At 39.6% G+C, this 20,289-nt stretch overlaps 2 protein-coding genes across 3 annotated transcripts in view; one reads left to right on the top strand and one right to left on the bottom strand.

Annotated features, from left to right (window-relative positions):
- Positions 1–17,274, bottom strand: part of LOC127646996 (growth factor receptor-bound protein 2-like) — a 54,153-nt gene extending 36,879 nt beyond the window's left edge. The window contains exons 1-3 of one of the 2 annotated variants that reach the window (XM_052131034.1): positions 16,972–17,274; positions 4,953–5,078; positions 4,108–4,362 (exon numbers count right to left, since the gene is read on the bottom strand). In XM_052131034.1, coding sequence (XP_051986994.1) covers positions 4,108–4,185 — 78 coding nt within the window. In that variant the 5' untranslated portion in view covers positions 4,186–4,362; positions 4,953–5,078; positions 16,972–17,274. Of the gene's footprint in view, positions 1–4,107; positions 4,363–4,952; positions 5,705–16,971 lie in introns of those variants that run through there. The other variant, XM_052131035.1, reaches the window with a different exon arrangement.
- Positions 17,275–18,522: 1,248 nt separating this feature from the next.
- Positions 18,523–20,031, top strand: mchr1a (melanin-concentrating hormone receptor 1a). Its single transcript, XM_052129558.1, has 2 exons — positions 18,523–18,589; positions 19,040–20,031. The coding sequence occupies exons 1-2, from the start codon at positions 18,523–18,525 to the stop codon at positions 20,029–20,031; spliced, it is 1,059 nt and encodes a 352-aa protein (XP_051985518.1).
- Positions 20,032–20,289: the final 258 nt, after the last annotated feature.

Genomic DNA, 20,289 nt, shown 5'->3' with positions numbered 1-20,289 from the left:
TCTGAAACATATGTTAAACTTAACTTAATATTGTATATTTGTTTACCATATATTTTAATACATAATTAATAATAATAATTTGGCAGACCCCCTTTTGTAGACCTCTGGACTAGTCAGTTGATGAACAACTAGTTGACCATCCTGACCATACCTGTCAATATTTGGGTTAACAAAATCCGGGAGACCTCTGAGCTGCTGGATGGCAGAGGCAGGCTAAATACATACAAATTGTGCCATTGTAATTTTATGTGCTGAGTAACGTAATTTTTCCCACCATGTTCGATATTAAAATCAGTGCGACACACTTTGCAAACGGCGTGGCCATTGTCGATATAGGTTCGAGAGATATGAAATTAAATTCTTCTGTCCAGTTGTTGTTATATTAGTGAATATATATATATATATATATATATATATATATATATATATATATATATATATATATTCTTTTTTTTGTATTCTCCTCACATCTACCAGTGATGCTTGATTCAACTTCCCACGTCTACTACCCGTGCTGATATCAACAGCACAACTGGGTTGTAGGTTGCCAGATTGAGGTCACAAATGGGTTTAAATTTGTATGAAGTGTCGATTGAGTAGGATGCATTTTATACAAGATCTGGCAACTGGACAACCTTGGAATAATATATTTATGTGGTTATTCATATAACAAGGTTTAGGCCATACAAATTAAGGGAGTTTCCTGGGAAAAATAACAAAACGGGAGGGGGGCGGGAGATGGGTGTGAAATACGGGAAACTCCCGGGAAAGACAGTTGTTTACAGGTATGATCCTGACCAATACCTAGCTCAAACAGAGATTTTTGAATAAACAGAAGAGTTGTGTGAGAGAGGATTCCACTCATTTACCAGGTTCTTATATCCTTTGATACAACTCCCAACATCAACTCTCATGAAATTGGGAAAGTAGGGCAAACATTGAGAAAAACATCAAACAAAAACAAATTTATATGCTGCCTTTGGGAGAAAAAAAAGCCCCAACATCTAAAAAGATTTAAGATTAATCTAAGTGCCTTGGGAGTTAAATGTCCCAAACAGAAGCCAAGTGAGGAAGATCAAATCCTATCCCACAGTCATGATGCAGATACAGTAATTAGCTTAGATTTCTAGGCCAACCATTCCATTGTACCAGACTCGTGGGGCTTGGGGATATCCACTACACATTACAAGCAAATTGTATTTCCCACGGGATACAAGCTATTTTTTCCTTTTAAATTAGAGAGATGCTCTCTTTCATGCAACACATACAGAGTCTGCGATCAGCCAGAATAGCAAAATCAGAAACATCCCTTTTAATATAATCCACTTAAGTCTTCACCTCAAACACTCAATCAAGTACTGTTTTACCACTGTTATACTGCTGGGGCAACTGATTGCTCTGAAAGCATTGGCTAAAATCTTGAGACTCATAATTGCTTTCTACCACACATGGCTTACTAAAGGTTTTCTATTCACAGTAAACAAGGATGATAAAAAAAACTTTAAGATTGAAAAAAGTATGCATTCTTATATTGCACCTCAAAATTAAACACAACAATCAACCAAAATAAAAAAGTGTTTGCTTTGAAAAACCATACTGAAACATCCCAAAATTATTTTAACATGATTTCTCTACCTTTGTCAAAAAGACAACCAACAGTCATGCAAAAACATTTATATCACATTTAATGTATATTGTCAAAGGGTAATTTTTAGCAGGACACAAGAATGGATGTACAGTATCACTATTTTAATGTGTTTAATGTTCTACTAACAAAGCTCTACTTTGAGATCCTTGCTTCCCAACCTTTTTTGAGGCAAGTACCCCTTCATTGACACAAAGCCAAAGGCAAAGCCAAAGGATAAATATAATTTATATATATAAGCAATATCACATAAGTACAATGAACAAGCACACTTTAAAAATTTTGAAAAAACTGAGCACGGTCACAAAAAACAGTTGTTCATGGAACTACTTTTTTACATGCCGGATCATAATCTGCCATTGCTGGTTAAAACCAACTAATGCACACAAGCCTCTTAAAAACATAACTTCAGAACTACTAGTATCACAGCTTGGGCTGTTTCTAGCATGTTATTGGAGAAACAAAGATGCGTGTGTGTATGTGAGAGAGAGAGAGAGAGAGAGAGAGAGAGAGAGAGAGATGGAGCATGCGCAATCACCTGTTGATGATGCTGTAGTTAGTCAGCTTTCTGAAGACAATGTCATTTTGGTGAAATGCATACTATGTTCTCAGTCGAAAAATAGTTAGTGTTCCTCTCCATTTCACGTTAACTGGTGCGCAAGAGTCTTTCACTATAGAAACCGCAATCTCCTCCGCCCTTTTTTCCTCTCCAATGTGGAAAGTCCGGTATGAGGTAAGTGCCTTGAGTTTGTGTAATTAATCAGTCTGTTGTGTCTCTCAGCTGTGATGAGCCTTAATACTGAAGTTGTTAGTTGTTAGCTATTTCCTAGCTTTAGTAGTGTAGTAGTAATACGAGCAAACACAGAAGTGCTGTTGAATATAAACACTGAGTGACGATGACTCACTTCACATCACCAACAGGCTCATATTACACACAAAAATGGTCTTTTGCCTCCACCTGTTGGTTAAAATATGTAATGTCACAAAATTAAATGTAAAGAGATACACACAGTGTAGTGTTCGAGTGATGATGGCGTGAGACCATCAGCACTCATGGAACGTCTCTTGTCCAATCAGATTCGAAGACCAGAGCTAACTGTTGATTATATATATATATATATATATATATATATATATATATATATATACACACACACACACACACACACACACACACATATACATATACATACTCTGTATATACACACTCACTGAGCACATTAGGAACACTATGGTCCTAATAAAGTGCCCAACATGGTCTTCTGCTGTTGTAGCCCATCCGCTTCAAGGTTCGATGTGTTGTACATTCAAAGATGCTATTCTGCTAACTACAATTGTACATGTACAGAGTAGATATCTGAGTTATTGTAGCCTTTCTGTCAGCTCGAACTAGTCTGGCTTTATCTGTTGACCTCTCTCATCAACAAGGCATTTCTGTCCGTGGAACTGCTGCTCACTGGATGTTTTTGTTTCTGGCACTATTCTGAGAAACTCTAGAGACATAGCAAAATCCAATTCTTTTCACGTACTCCCTAGAACCTGCTTGTTACCCCCTCGGGTATGCGTATCCCCAGTTCTGGAATCACTTCTTTAGAAGATAAAAATATTATTTTCAAACCTGTATGGACCAAAGCCCTTGATAGATGGACCGATACTGACCCTCTGCTACTGTTAAACTTGGCACAACATCTTTATCCCTTCATGTGTGTGCCAAAATAGACCAGACCTTATATTGCAGAAATGTAAAATGAAGGTCAAAAAGGCAACGTGTGATCATCCTCAAGTTGGCAGCAGTCAAAAGAAGGGAGCATTTACCTACACTGCTGATTAAAAGATGTCAGGAACTTTGAGAGAGAATGATGTGGAGCTTTGAAGCCTTGTGTTGTGCTAGATGAAAGGTTCAGGGGCTGGAATAGCAGATCCATGGCCTAAATTAAATTATAGCAGGATGGCAAGCACTCCTGAATCCAGTCCAAAGCCTTATGAATGGAGCTGAATTCTTGGAGGGGCGGGGGGTTGGGTGTGGGTTGTCAGGGTGACGGAACTTGGTTTAGAAGCGGGCAACAGCTTGAACAAGCCTATATGTGCTGTTTCATTATGATACAGACCACATATTTGATCTAATATTTAGACAAATATTTATGTTCCATTTAGAATGGTTGGAAATCACTAGGAATTCACTGACACTGGAATGCCCTGCAGTACTTAATAAGCAGCCAGTGTGTGAAGGTCAAGAACTGATCACAATGTCATTGAGATTAAGGTGACAAACTCTGGTATTTATTGTCTTGGTCACATGAAATACTGACACTGATTAAAGTTAATGTTTCTGTATTACCAGTGGTAAAACAAAATAAACAGATCAGCTGGATTAGAGGCTTGTGTAAATATCATAGTCCTCATAGATTAATCATACAGAAGGACAAAATGAAAGATAGAAGTAATTTATTACACTGACTTACCTTTAGAAACTCTCCTCGTTTGAAACTTAATTCATCATCTGCAGTTGCCTTAAAGTCGTACTTGGCTATTGCCTCCATGACACAAACTGTGTGAATATGAAACAGATATCCAGATCCAGAAGATAGTGTCTCTCAAAAACAGGATTTCTTTCTATCAGATCTGACCAATCAGATCAATCTGCTAATTTTTGTCCTTGTTCCTGCTGGCCATGTACTTCTTTTAAGAGAGATCTTCCTTAACTAGGTGCTGTCAACCTGCAGATGGACATAAAGATTTGAGCCACATGTAGTTATCTATGAACAATGCAAAAGAACATTTATGGCTTTTCAGATCTGGTGTGAAGCAGTTTTGCAATAGATAGCCTACATTAAATGCTATCCGTAAATACAAAGGGACCAAAATAACTGGATCAAGCTGACTTTTTCCAGCAACCGACCATAAGCCAATAAACGCAATGAGATGTAATGAGTGATGTGTTGGTGATGCTGGTGGGATCTCCAGTCAAGTAGATCTGATACATTTTTAACAATTACATACAAAGGGCCTTTAAACATAAAAAAATTACAAGCACCAATTATTTATTCCTGAATGCGTTGAGTCATTATTGACACAGGATATACAGTCTTTTGCAGCCCCAAAAAGTGCTGCGTTCAATGAGCGCTTTGCACAAATTAAGCTTAAAATTCCCCAAAAATTTTTAGTGGGGTTTAAACACCCCATTCCTGAAGATTATGGAGATTTGACCTTCCATGAGGATCACTCGATCAGGAAAAACTTAAGATTTGACATAAATCATGATATATCAGGGATCAGCATCATTGTTTTCGTGTCTGCTAGATTAGACCTTATAGCTCTCTTTGCGACAACACTGACACAGGTCGTTCTTTGCAACGGGCGTTTATTGCTGTGGGCACATCTGGTCTCTTTGGTACATCCAAACTTTGTTCAACAGTTCTGTACGCCGTGAGACCTACATTGTAAATGAACAATACAAATAAATCAATACATTATACATTATAGCTTAGCAGAGAAAATACAAACAGCATCCAGATTAATAAGGACAATATAATAGTACCTCGTTGGCCGCTTGTCGTGAAAAGAGGTTACTAAATTCTTTGCAGTCTCTTGAAAGTCCATTTGACCGTCTGCATTAACTTCAAACAACACATTTGCAACTTTGATGCAGTTTAACAAAACCTCGAAGCCATCTGCTCCGCTAGAATCCAAAGCAGTGTGTCGACTTAAACCGTTGTAGCGGTAACACAGACAGAAAACATTAGTTCCGGGACAAACGTAAATACACAGAATGATATAAATACACTGTTAACCACGTCTTATTTAGCAGCTTATTTTACCCTTTAGTTCTTAAGCATGTAATATATTTATCTTTACATTAAATGAATTTCTATTTGTTTACATGAAATTATAAAGGCAATTATGAACTGTGCATCATAAAAACACAAGTATTAATGCAACAACACTTACACTCCCACCAAATCCCTAATTAACTTGAAATGTAGGATTTATATACACGAAAAGGCAATTAAGTGTTGTAAGACTGAATGAATGTAATCTTGTGTATGTGACTTAGTTAGATTCAAGTAAGGTAACTACTTTGTGAAGCGGTTCACCATTGAATTCACCACTTTCATCTTGACTGCATGAACATGGGCTTTGCGAAGCTCAGGATCCGTCATTTCAGCTTCTCCCACCATTTCCTCTTTACATGGAAGATTCTGCTGCCAGAGAAAGTCCGGTCCTTTCAGCCAGTTAGACTCCTTCAACTGAACAGAGGTCAGTCCTCTTGAGGCGTGGTCGGCTGGATTATTTCCAGAGCTGACATGTCGCAATTGTTCAGGATTCGTGCTAGATCTTATACGTTGGATCCGATTGGCTACGAATGTGTGGAACCTCTTGGCATCATTGTTCACATAGCCAAGAACCACCTTCGAATCAGTCCAATAATACTGTTCTAAATTCTCAATCTCGAGCTCCCTATTGACAACATCGCCGTTGCGGACTGAAGTCACAGCTGACGACAATTCAAGTCTTGGGATGGTCGTTAGCTTCGTAGGGGCTACTCTTGCTTTCCCCATGACGAGTGCACAACTGATCTGTCCTGTTTCACTTATTGCTCGGAGATAAGAACATGCACCGTATCCATTGAGACTTGCATCTGAAAAGTTGTGTAGCTCATAACGCATGACTGAGTCAAAATGTGATGGAAGGTAACTTCTTGGAATGTTCAGTGCTGCCAGGTGTGGCAAATCCTTAAGCCATAACTCCCATCTTGGCAGAATGTGTTCGGGGAGATCTTCATCCCAGCCTACCTTTTCTCTACATAGCTCTTGGAGGATCTGTTTGCCGACTAATATGAAGGGGGCTACAAACCCTAATGGATCGTAGACGGAGGCGACTGTGGAGAGAACTCCTCTTCTTGTCAGTGGGCTCTCTTTAACCACGACTCTGAATTTGAATTCATCAGTCTCGACGCACCACTGAACTCCAAGTGCTCGCTCGATGTGAAAGTCTCCTAGGGCCATATCTTGATCTTTGGTCTGAGCACATTCTTCTGGTGGTATTGCGGCGGTCACTTCCTTTACGTTGGACACAAACTTGTGTAGCCGAAGATTTCCTGTTCTGCACAAGGCTCTAGACTCTTCCACGAGATGAACGGCTTCATCGATTGTTTTTACGCTTATTAAGCCATCGTCAACATAGAAGTTTCTTTGGATGAACTTGATGGATTCCTCGCTGAACTTTCCATGACCCTGAGATGCCAGATGTTTGAGTCCAAAGTTGGAGCAGCCAGGGGACGAGGCTGCCCCAAACAAGTGCACCTTCATTCTGTACACTGAGGGTTTTGAGTCCAGATCGCCTTTGTCCCACCAGAGGAACCTTAAGTAGTCTTGGTGTTCCTTTGCGACATGAAATTGATGAAACATTCTTTCAATGTCGCACATAATGGCTATTGGACCCTTTCTAAATCTACATAGTACTCCGACTAATGTGTTGGTCAGATCTGGCCCGGTCAGAAGATGATCATTTAGAGAGGTTTCTTGGAAACGTGCTGAACAGTCGAAAACTACACGGATCTTCCCAGGTTTGTGGGGGTGATAGACTCCATGGTGCGGAATGTACCACACTGATTGACTATCGAGTTCATTCCACGGGACCTTCTCAGCATCTCCTAGGGTTATGATGCCATTCATGAAACAGACATAATCCTTGTTATACTGCTCATTTTTTCTCAACCTTCGCTCTAAAGAGGTGAGCCTTCGAACAGCACATTGCCTATTATCTGGGAGATTAGGTTTGTCGGTCTTGAAAGGAAGTGGTAGTTCGTAGTGGCCATCTTCCTTGTGCTTTATACCCTTCTTTACCTTTGACAAGAAGAGAAGGTCTTCCTGAGAAACTAGGTTGTCATCTGTAGTGTGATCTGCGAAATCGAATTCGAGAACCTTGATGATGTCTGTTGGACTAATCTCTTTGACCTGAGTTCTGCAAGCAAAGTGTACTTCCCTCTTTAACTCAACTGATTGGTGCACTGCAGGCGTCACCTGTCGCACTATGATTCTATGACTGGTTCCTATTGCATCACTGCAATCACTTTCTGGATTTGAGCAGCCGACTATGCTCCAGCCAAGATCAGTTCTCTGTGCGTATGGATGGTTCTCTTTGCCAGCCAGGATCTCCCTTGGTAGAAGAGCTTGCTGACAGTTATAACCAATCAGTAGGCCTACTTCGCAGTCCAATGGTGGTGGAATCTTGTCTGCTAATTGTTCCAGATGAGGCCATTTTAGGGCTGTTTCAGAAGTTGGAATGTGCGACCTGTCGGCTGGGATAAACTCTCGTGTGAAAAGTGATGGTAATGGAATCCTTTTCTCTAAGTTGTATCCTCTCACTTGCAGATTTGTTAGCCTTTGACAAGGTATGACTGTAGACCTTGTAGACATTGTGGATAGTCGCAAACTGACATTTTCCTTGTTTATGTTCAGATCCTGGGCCACTTCATCTAGAATAAAGGTTGTGTCGCTCTGTGTGTCTAGGAGCGCGTAGACAAGAACTTCTTGATCTGGTCGTTTTGTGGATGAGATCCAGACCGGAACAATTGGAGATGTTTGTGTGCTTACGCCGTCTTGTACGACTCTGTTTGTGGTTGCAGTTGCAGTTATCTCTTTGATGTTTGCCTTGTACTTTAAGTGTTCTTCTCCCTTTAGAGGTGATGACCTTTGACGTTCATTAAACTTGTCATCATGCAAACATGTTGGATGTCTCCTCTGGCACCTTTCACATGTGTTCTTGTTATCACATCTTCTCGAATGATGACCAGCTTTCAGACATCCAAAGCAAAGCTTCTCCACCTGCACGAACTTGACGCGCTCTTGAACTGTCTTTTCAAGGAACCTTCTACACTTGGCGAGGACATGTCCTGTTCCTTTGCAGAAACCACATGATGGAATGCTGCTCTCTGTTGTGTTTGTAGATAGTGTTTTGGCTTGTATGGGTTGGCTTCGTGGATACCTTGGTTTCTCACTTTCCACATTCTTGAGCGCCTGTACTGAGGATATGGGATCACAAGCGAGATCTGCTTCCTTCGACAGAAAGTCTACAAACTCTTTGAACGGTGGGTACTCAGCTCTTGTTTGTCTGACTTCCATTGCTTTACGATTCCAACTGGACACCAACCAGTCTGGCAATTTCAGCAGGATTTTTTGACTCTCATTGCAGTCGTTGAGAATTTCCAATGTTTTAATGTAGGGCATTGCTGCCTCACAGCTCTTAAGAAAGTCTGCAAATTCTCTTAGTTCACAACCATCCTTAGAACTTATTTTTGGCCATGCGTGCAGCTTGTCTCTGAAGGACTTCCCAATAATGAAAGGGTCTCCGAAACGTTTTTCCAGCAGCTGCCAGGCTGAGTCATATGCTGCTTCAGTTCCTAGCAGGACAAATCCTTCGACAGCTTTCTTTGCGGCGCCACCTAGGTACTTTCTAAGGTAGTACAATTTTTCATTCTTTGGGATGTTTTTCCTGTTAATTAATGCTTCAAAAGAGTGTTGCCAGTCTTTGAATTTCAAAGGATCTCCAGTGAATAACGAGGGCTCTGGAGTTGGAAGACGATTAGCACTTATAGCTTCTGCTAGCACGTTGACCAAATCAGAGCTGTTCTGCACTTGAGGCACTAAAGTTGATGGGGCTTGAGATACCAGTTGCAGGCTTTGTGGACTATGAAGGGCTTGCATTGTAGCTGGAAAAGATTGAGGAATGAATGGGGTGCTTGAGGCACCGAAGAGTTTGTGATGCGACTGGTAGAGATGGAGGAATGAATGGGGTGCTTGAGGCACGAAGAGTTTGAGGTTCTCCAGCTGATCCAACAGTATGTAGCAAGTCAATCGCTTCAACATTTTCTTCGATTTGGTTGTAAACCTTTACTCGAGCTCTTGCAGCGTTCAATTTCTTCACTTCTTCAAGACGTTCGAAGTTTTCTACGCTGCTCTTGCATTGCTTGCTGTCTAGCTAGGTTCTCAGACTCAAACTGTGCCAGTCGTTGCTTATCTTCAACCTCTAACCTTTGAAGTTCTGTCATTTCCTTCTCTTGTTCATCCAACACCGCTAAAACCTCTTGTGATGCAGCAGCTTCGGCAGCAGCCTCATGTTTTTTAAGTGAGTGAAAGCTAGAGTTGACAGAACCACATTTCGATCGATGTGACAGTGATCTTGATGGAGAACATGTAGAGTTTAGGATCGATCCAACATCAGGCCAGGGATCTTCTTCTGTTGTGATGCCTTCAAGATGCCTTTCTGCCCTTTGAATGATAAATCCTGACAGCGATATGCACGTGTCTACTCTACGTCGCAGTTCTGCTTCAGGAGCTTGGACTCGACGTAACTCTTCGTAAACTGTCTTTACGTCAGAACACGTAGCTTTCATGTTCTCAATTAGCTCGTACAATTCGTCTTCGGAGGCCTCATCATTCAGTATTTCTTTGCTTGTTCTTGCGTGATACCCCCACTTCTCATAGAGTATTCTATACCGACGTTGTATGCTCTTTAGCTTTTCTTCTTCAAATTCTTTTCCTTTTTCTGTTAGGGTTCGAGTTCTTTCGCTTCTTTGTAGCCTTTCTACATCTTCTGTAGCTCCATCGTCTATAGCTTTGGCTTGAGCAGGTGATTTAGCATTCTCATGACAGGTCTCAGTGCTCGAGTTTGACATTTTGGGCTATGTGTATGTGTAAGCTACAGTAGGCTAAGTGTGAGTAACTAAGAAGTTTGTTAGTAATTATGTGAATCTTAACAGATGTGTGAGGACTGTGAGCTAAGTCTAACTCTAAACACTTAAATGTTGTACCATAAAACTGTCAGTATTTAAACTTCTTTAAACTTCAAGTTAGCTTAAACTAGGAATTAGTTTGGCACAAACATAAAATATAAACCTTAGTTGTGAATTAAATATGCTCAAAAATGTATTAAATAATTTGTACTTTACACATGAAACATTTCACATCAATGAAAATTACCCTTTAAACTTATCTTAAGTTGTACTTTAACTTCTAAGACCTTTCAAAGTATAAATAAAGAAAATAAATTAAAATGTACTTTCCTTAACTTTACTGAAACGTGTTAATTTACTTAAGGGGGGGTTTGAACTTTCTTCCTTTTAGATTTGTTGCATGTAACAATCATGAATACCAGCACATTAGATATATCCTTAAACACAGGCTAAAACAGTATGCAAGGGGTTAATAGACTTGAGTCCTTAATTGCAATTTCCAAGTTAAACCACTTCTCACACCACTTTAACTTGAGGGGGGTTTTGGTAGAGCTCTTTCTGGCTTTTACACGGAAATTGCACCTTTAACAGAGTCTAATAACCGCTGCTCGCGGTAGCCATGTCGACAGTGTGTCCTGGGCCTTGCTTATCTGATATATGCTGGATCTTCGTCACGTCGTTACCCGCCGTGGCCTTGTCGTCTCTCCTACACGTGCCGAGCAGGCGAGTTCTCACTATAGCTCTCTTCGCGACAACACTGACACAGGTCGTTCTTTGCAACGGGCGTTTATTGCTGTGGGCACATCTGGTCTCTTTGGTACATCCAAACTTTGTTCAACAGTTCTGTACGCCGTGAGAACTACATTGTAAATGAACAATACAAATAAATCAATACATTATACATTATAGCTTAGCAGAGAAAATACAAACAGCATCCAGATTAATAAGGACAATATAATAGTACCTCGTTGGCCGCTTGTCGTGAAAAGAGGTTACTAAATTCTTTGCAGTCTCTTGAAAGTCCATTTGACCGTCTGCATTAACTTCAAACAACACATTTGCAACTTTGATGCAGTTTAACAAAACCTCGAAGCCATCTGCTCCGCTAGAATCCAAAGCAGTGTGTCGACTTAAACCGTTGTAGCGGTAACACAGACAGAAAACATTAGTTCTGGGACAAACGTAAATACACAGAATGATATAAATACACTGTTAACCACGTCTTATTTAGCAGCTTATTTTACCCTTTAGTTCTTAAGCATGTAATATATTTATCTTTACATTAAATGAATTTCTATTTGTTTACATGAAATTATAAAGGCAATTATGAACTGTGCATCATAAAAACACAAGTATTAATGCAACAACACTTACAGACCTAATTTATTTTTGATTGCTGTCGGTGGATTTGAACTTTTCACAAAATCGCAACTCGATTGCAATGTTAAAACTAATGTAAATTTAAGTTGATGTTATGGTATGTTCTTTTCAATGTATAGTCAGGACATTACTAACATAAAAAAATTGTATTACAATTTGAAACAAATATTCAAAACTTCTTAAACTACTTCAAAGAGATCTCATCAAAAATCCTCCACGTGCAGCAATGGCAGCTTTGCAGATCCTTGGCATTCTAACTGTCAGTTTGTCCAGATACTCAGGTGACATTTCACCCCATGCTTCCTGTAAACACTTGCCATAGATGTGGCTGTCGGGTAACTTCTTTTGCACCTTTCAGACTAGCTGATCCCACAAAAGCTCAATGGGGTTAAGATCCATTACACTCTTTTACAATTATCTGTTGTCCAAGGTCCTTTTCTTTTTGTTTTTCTGTTTCAAAAGTGTCTTTTTCTTAGATTCTTCCCATGAGGCATGCACTTTACTGTTGTACATGAAACTGGTGTACAGCGGAGGATATGTGAGGCATCTATTTCGCAAACTAGATACTCTGATGTACTTATCCTCTTGTTTAGTTGTACATCTGGGCCTTCCACATCCAGTTAGAGCAAGTTGTCCTTTGTCTTTGAAGACTGCAGTTTACACCTTTGTATGAAATCTTTTTTTGCCATTTTTGACCTAATATTTTAAGACATGACAGTCTATTGCATACTGTGGCAACTCAAAAACAAACAAGAAGACAATATTAAGCTTAATTTAACCAAATAGCTTTCGGCAGTGTTATATAATGGCAAGTGATTTTCTAGTTCCAAATTAGCAATTTAGCATGATTACTCAAGGATAAGGTTTTGGGAGTGATGGCTGCTGGAAATGGGGCCTGTCTAGATTTGATCAAAAATAACATTTTTCAAATTGTGATGGTGCCGTTTTTTTTTACATCAGTAATGTCCTGACTATAATTTGTGATCAGTTTAATGCCACTTTGGTGAATTAAAGTACCAATGTCCTCTAGAAACAATATGTACATTATTTCAAACTTTTGGTCGCCAATGTACATTTACAAGTTTTATTTGTGTACCACAATGTGATTTGTTCTCTGTTTCATTGTGAATTTTTTTCCCCCACTAAGAATTATAAAAGTACATTGAATTTTTCTGATAAGAGAAACGGCACTGTAAAAATTACAGGACAACTCGGTTAACTTCACCATCAGCGAAGAGCATCAAAATCTAGCACTGGGGCAGTCAATATTTTTTACCAGTTTAATTACGGTTTACATTTATAAATTAAACATGTTAGAGAGTTTAAGAGCAATATATGTTTGACTCCTTTCTGAAACAGAAAACATGATTGGTTGGAAAATATCCCATCCCGGCAGCTGAAACAAATGTTCTGATTTGATTATCAGCAGAGTCAGTAGTGTGCCCATGCCTTAACTGAAGCTCCTGACCCGTATCTGCGTGATTTTATGCACTGCACTACTGCCACACGATTGGCTGATTAGATAATCACATGGATGATTGTTGGTGCCTGAGTATTTCTGTAACTCCTGATTTCCTGGGGTTTTCATACACAACAGTCTCTAGAATTTACTCAGAAATGTGCCAAAAATAAAAAGCATCCAGTGAGCAGCAGTTCTGTGGTACTATATATAAGACAACAAGCGCTTGAAATAAGTACTGCAATCCAAATTCAAAATATTAGAGAGTTGTCTGCCCCTCCACAGACTCAAAGCTCATGTGTGTTGCCAGAATGGTGACACACAAATTAGCCAACTCAGCATCCGTTTTAAAGGATTTCTTGGCTTTAAGCTGTCTCCATATTCCAAAGTCATCTCCAATAAACTTGTTTTACTATGCCTCTGGTCATGGAGGTATTTAGATGGATGGTGAGACTTTTTAGGTGGGGTGGAATCTGTTATCTCTGATCCAGTTCGTTTGCTGGCTTCCACGGCTGCTGCATGCAGTGTTGTTTGCCTGAAAACTTGTTCAAATCTGGCAACCCCGCGGTGTCGAAATACTATTGGTGATTGGGCAGTGGGCGGGATCACACAGGCCAAAACATAAACATAAATTCCGACCCCGGAATGGAAATTTTCAAAGTAAAATATACTGGCTATAGCATTGTTTTTCGGAGAAGCCATGTTTCAACTTAGCATGTTTCTGAATTTTCAAATGATATATTATGGTAATTTTATGATTTAGTACATTAAACATTTTACATATAGCACCTTTAACGTCAGCGGGTTCCCAAGTCCACCAATGCTTGAAGGGAGAATCTACAAAAAAATACACTAAATGGCCTTATACACTCAGTATTTTGAAAAGTTACGGGTTAAATGCCAGCTCGTTGTTCTGGCGGCATTTGATCCGTATATTCATTCATTTTAGTTAAGCATATGGAAAATCCTTAGAAAAATAGGTGGTCAAACGGAGTATGCGTAAGACCGCTCTACTGCACTATCAGTGAGAACGGCACAAAACCGCTAGGCGACACGATACACTAGAACGCTAGTAGGATATTATACTCAAGTATGCTGTCAACACTGCAGGCATGGTAGTTCAGAAGTCTGCAATACAACTCAAAGTGAACTGCGGACTCAAATGTGCAGTGGGTGGTTGGTCATGTAGCTTGCTTGTAGCGTATAGAGATTGCTAATGTGACGCCATCGTGACGTTTTAGCAGTGGTGAACGCAAAGCATTTTGGGAATCCGCGGCACAAACAGTAGGTGCCAGACTTGATTGCATGGAGGGAAGAACGCAGTGTTCAAGATGCCGTCTACCTGCTGTGTTATAAACTGCAATATTCGTTCTCACGATAGAAGTGGCATAAAGCTTAAGAACGGAAAATCCTTTTATCGTTTTCCAGCGTGGAAAAATAATAGTACAAGCCATGTTTCAGAGGTGACAAAAAGGCGACAAATGGCATGGATAGCAGTAAGGAGGCCCAAGATTACCTTCGATAACACTCCACCACACATGAACACACACGTGTTCAAAGCATTTTCACAAAGGTAAGTTACAATTACTCTCTGTAAATGTTATGTTGTGGGCAAATAACCAGCGTGTTTTGTTTGATTTAACCAGACCATTAGATTTGACGTTAGGCCAATGTTAACTGTTAACTAGCATGAAATCGCTAGAAAATGTTGTACATCTAGGCTACATAGCAATTTATTTGGTGACTGTTTGCAGGCAAACCTGCCTATGAAATGTTGGAGTGTGATCCTGACTGGGCCCCTTCTCTGTACCTCGGCCATACTGAGGTCAAAGCTACGAACACAGACCGGTTCAAGCGGTTTAGGAGAAGAGCGACGAGGTCACAACAACAGCATCGCCAGGCACTGACTACACTGGTCCTGAGGCTGAGTTGGAAGCTCACATGAATCAACCCCCATCGCCAGGCACTGACCACACTGGTCCTGAGGCTGAGTTGGAAGCTCACATGAATCAACCCCCATCGCCAGGCACTGACCACACTGGTCCTGAGGCTGAGTTGGAAGCTCACATGAATCAACCCCCATCGCCAGGCACTGACCACACTGGTCCTGAGGCTGAGTTGGATAATGCAGCACCTTTATACCCAGGTAAATAGTAAAATAATACAATATATGTTGCCCCCTGTGTATATCTAATCTGGATTACTTTGGATTAAAGGTTGTGATATGACACAATTTATTTTTATTGTTACTGTCAGACAACACTACACCTGCAACTGAGATGGAAGGTCCCGTGAATCCACCCCCATCGCCGGGCACTGATATTAATGAAAGTGTTGCCCTTGTGGGTGCTACACTGAAAATACCTGCCTTCACCAGGGGCCACAGACCAGGAAGTTAGCTCATGTCAGGATCCACGTGGAGCGAGTGATCGGGTGTACGCGCTCTAAGTTTAACATATTAAATGACACAATACGTCTGGGATTTGGGGTGCCTTGAGAGGTGGAGGATAAGACTTAGCTGGATATAATTTTGGTTTGGGAGTGCTGTGCTTTGACCAATATGTGTCCAAGTATTGTTGTGAAGCCGTCGTGTTAGAATTATACACCATGCTCACATCTAATATGTAAATATGTTTTTTTTTTTCAAAAGATTTTGTAATGTCACTTCTCACATGTAATGATTTTTATTCATCTCTGTAAATAAAATACACAAAGACTGAATGAAATTCTGCCTCCTTTGTCTGTATTAAGGAAAAATTGTGCAAAATCAGTGTTATTTGGTTGCAAACACAATTACATAACTTAAATAGTAGTAACAACCAACTTAATTTCAGTTTCTTTACGTAACATGTAAATAAATTTAGATGAATACATTTACATTATAAACAGACCATAGAAAAGATAACTGGAATTGTATCAGGTAGGTTGTGGGTGATAAGTCACAGACATGTGCATGTATGCACTAACACTTTATATCATGTAGTCGTGTGTATATATACACGACTACATGATATTAAGTGTTAGTGCATACATGCACATGTCTGTGGGTATATATATATGGGTGCTGGAAGTTGGGCAACAGGTTGATGTCCCCTGACCAGTCACTATGCTCGTAAGGATCCAGTCCTTTGATTCCCTTTATTTTCTCGTCATACCTCGTCTTTGCATTAGGATTTAGTTTTAGGCGGTATGGTCCGACAATGTTTTCTTTAGACCGCTGCATTTTGTAGGATTATATTCTGTTTTTCATGCTAATTTTTTATTATTTTCATGCCAGAACAGCCTGCTATGCGATGCCAGCCCATGTAAACGGGCCAAACATACCCATAATCCTTTGCGTTCTGATGACGTTGCCGCCCATTTGGTCACATGTCTTAGCAATCTCTATTGTAGTAGAAAAGGACCGTTGTAGTTTGATACTTCACTCGTTTGCAGTGTAGATGGGGTATTGATGTAATACTAACTATAGCCTAAATATTTAGCGTTAAAGGAACGGATTCATTTGATGAAGAATATGTTGTGATGGTCGGATCCTTTGTTTTCTAAACTTTTAAGCCTAAAGGATCACTCACCAACAAACCCAGAACAGAAATGTTCTCCTTTCGCCACAGATTTATCTCCTTTTTCTCGACAGCTAAATTATTTTATATCCAACAACCCGCTCGATAGTCCAACTAAAACGAGTCAAGCAGTTATTTTTCTTCTTCTTACATGTATCTTTCCATCTGCTGATTAGATAATGCAAACACTTACCCACAGATAACCTGTCTCCAATCCTCTTTACACAGCAAAAAATAAAATAAATGCTTATTATTAAATGATTTCCAAATTTGGCATTTTTACAACTGTAAAATGTTACACGCCTGTCTCTCTTTTGCCCTGTTTCAATTCATTTTTCCGACTTCGAAGCAGCTCTGGGAGGACTGTTAATTTCCGCTTCCTCCGCAAAAATGGGAAAGGTCCAAACGAAAACTTCGTACAGAGAACAGATAAAGTGCAACTACACAAATCGACAGAGGACTCAGAGATGCTATTCTACGATGCGTTTCTTGTCATCTAAACCTTCTCATCTCACGTTGAAAACTGTAATAGAGATTGGAATGAAACAGGAGAGATGTGGTCGTTCCACTCTCCGTCAGTACAATTCAGCAGTACGCACACATGAGCGGAGCGACATCTAGTGGCTAAAGGCAGAAAATACTGCATAATACTTGACTGGCTGCACTCTCAGCCTTTTTTATTTATGCACAAACATTTTTAGGACAATTATTAACATTTACAGAAGTAAAATATATAAATAAAAATAAACAACGTTAAAAAAGAAGGAGAATACAAATGTATACAAGAGTAATGCTGATTGATTATACATTTTCAGAGCTATCGCAGGAACATTGGAATAATGTAGTGGTTCTCTACCAAGACACCGGGACCCTTAGCATACGTTTGGAGCCTCAAGAGTACTTAAAATAATTAAAAGGTAGTTATATTTAAATAATAAAACATTAAAATACAAAGACCTGCTAAAAAAATATTATGAATATTGTCTTGGTCAGAATTTTTCAATACGTTTAGGGATAATATTATATATTTTTTTAATAAGCAACCAATTAAATCTAAATGTAAACCTACATTTTAAATATAAAGCAATATATTTAATCTCGGCCTATATGTAAATAAGTTATTTCTATTAAAATTAGAGTTTGCACTATTGCTAGTCTGTCTCGTGGCAGTTCTCAAAGTGAGCTATAGCTACTGCGGAAACAGACAAATGATCACAAACAACAAAGCTTAAATGCAGTACAGTTTCAATTGTTAGTTTGCTGCAGTGGTTAGGACACACAAAGACGTACAAACCTTGCAGCACTTTTTGAACAACTGCAAACATTTAACTAAATATGAACACTGCAAATGGCACACGCCATAGTGATGCACTGGTGGAAAGAGGCGCAGAATCCATTTATAACAGGAGGTGTCATCTGTTGTCCAAGGACAGTTAGTTTGTGTTCATCTCTGTAGATACTCCAGACACTTTGCTGTGGATGCTGCCTGCTCTTCGCCTCAAGTAGTCTCAAGCGATTCAAACAAGTTTTCCGTGTTTTCGTCTTGAAGTACATTTGTAAAGCCCTTTTCCGTTTTGCATTTGCTCATTACGCATAGCTATGTCATGTTTACTGGATGAGTAGCACTAGATAAGAAGTGTGAGACGCTGATTTATGTGTGAATTTCAGTGCCAGACTAACAGTTTATAACTGTTTTGTTCGATCTACTGTAATCTACAGAGCTGTTTCTGTCACAATTTTCTTCATGGATATTTCGGAAGACTCCAAATACTCATCTGTGCCTTTGTTTAACTCGTCGGAACATATACAAGGTAGGCAGATATAGCCAAGAATCAAATACAATTCGATGGATAGCAAATTCACTGTGTTTCTCAGCGTTACAGCTACGAAACAGGACTGATATTTTATGCTTTTTTTCTACTACTACTACTACTACTACTATTACTAATACTACTACTACTACTACTACTGCTACTAATAATAATAACAACAAAACAAGACCATTTTTTTTATAATTGTTTTATTTTTGTAACAACAACAACAACAATGATCATACTAATTATTATTATTAGTATTATTACTATACATAAATATCATATTAATATTATTATAATGTTTGTAATAATTGTTAGTATTTTTATTAGTTGTGAAACATATTAGATAATAATTTTTCTATGTATATATTGACCTTAATAAATATACCTTGATGTAAATATACATATATCAGATCTTATTTTTATGAGCTTTCATTGTGTGCTTAGTGACCATGAGGGATCAGTATGGAAATGCCATCTTGCTCAGTGTTTTTGGGACCATATGCGTCTTGGGCATCACTGGAAACTCTGTTGTCATCTACACTATCATTAAAAAGACCAAATGCCAGGCTAAAAAGACAGTACCTGACATTTTTATATTTAATCTCTCTATTGTGGATTTGCTCTTCCTCCTGGGCATGCCTTTTCTCATCCATCAGCTCCTGGGCAATGGATCATGGTGTTTTGGGGCTACCGTGTGCAAAGTCATCTCTGCTTTAGATTCAAACAGCCAGACAGTGAGCACCTACATCCTTACAGCTATGACACTGGACCGTTATGTGGCCACCGTCCATCCCTTCCGCTTCAACCATGTCCGCACACCATGTGTTGCTGGCACTATGGTGGGGATGGTGTGGATTCTCTCTCTTCTCTCCATCACCCCTGTCCTAATGTACACTGGCCTCATGCCTCTTCACAACGGTAGGGTAGGATGTGCTCTCCTGCTACCAAATCCATCCACCAGTATATGCTGGTTCACAATCTATCAGTTTGTGTTAGCGTTTGCACTTCCACTCATGGTTATCTGTGTAGTGTTTTTCAAAATCTTAAAGCACATGTCCACCACGGTGGCTCCTCTACCCCCGAGGAACCAACAGGTACGCAATAAGAGCGTGACCCGCATGGCTGTGGCCATCTGTTTGGCCTTCTTCATCTGTTGGGCTCCATACTACATCCTCCAGCTTGTCCATCTGGGAATACAGAAACCCACTGCCTCGTTTTATTATGTCTATCACATTGCCATTAGCATGGGCTATGCTAACAGCTGCATCAACCCTTTCCTCTATATTATTCTGAGCAAGACCTTTCAGCATCAATTTATCATAGCTATCCAGCCTATGCAAAACCATTTTCGGGTCCACCCAAGCACCACAGAGGCAAGTGTGTCCCTCCGACTCACTGCAGAGTGCCAAAGACATTGTCATAGTGATGGCTCATAGTAGTGCATGTCTAAATCAGTGAAGGCTCGAGTGCCAGGATTATTTTTTTTCTTGGGCAAGTTGGAAGATACTAAGAAGATACTAAGAAGGAATACAGAGCACAAAAGAGTGACTGACAGTCCGGCTGAACAGTTCAGAGGCAAGTCAAGATTTTTTAAGCAGCTCAGTAAATATTGTGCATGCTTACTGATAACAATGCCCAAACACATCAGCTAACTGTCATTAACACAATGTTGTACTTTATTACTGTACCTATGA

Source organism: Xyrauchen texanus, chromosome 7 (assembly GCF_025860055.1).
Source record: "Xyrauchen texanus isolate HMW12.3.18 chromosome 7, RBS_HiC_50CHRs, whole genome shotgun sequence".
NCBI classification, from domain to species: domain Eukaryota; kingdom Metazoa; phylum Chordata; class Actinopteri; order Cypriniformes; family Catostomidae; genus Xyrauchen; species Xyrauchen texanus.
Note: the sequence above shows the minus strand (reverse complement) of the source record. Positions and strands in the feature narration are given on the sequence as shown.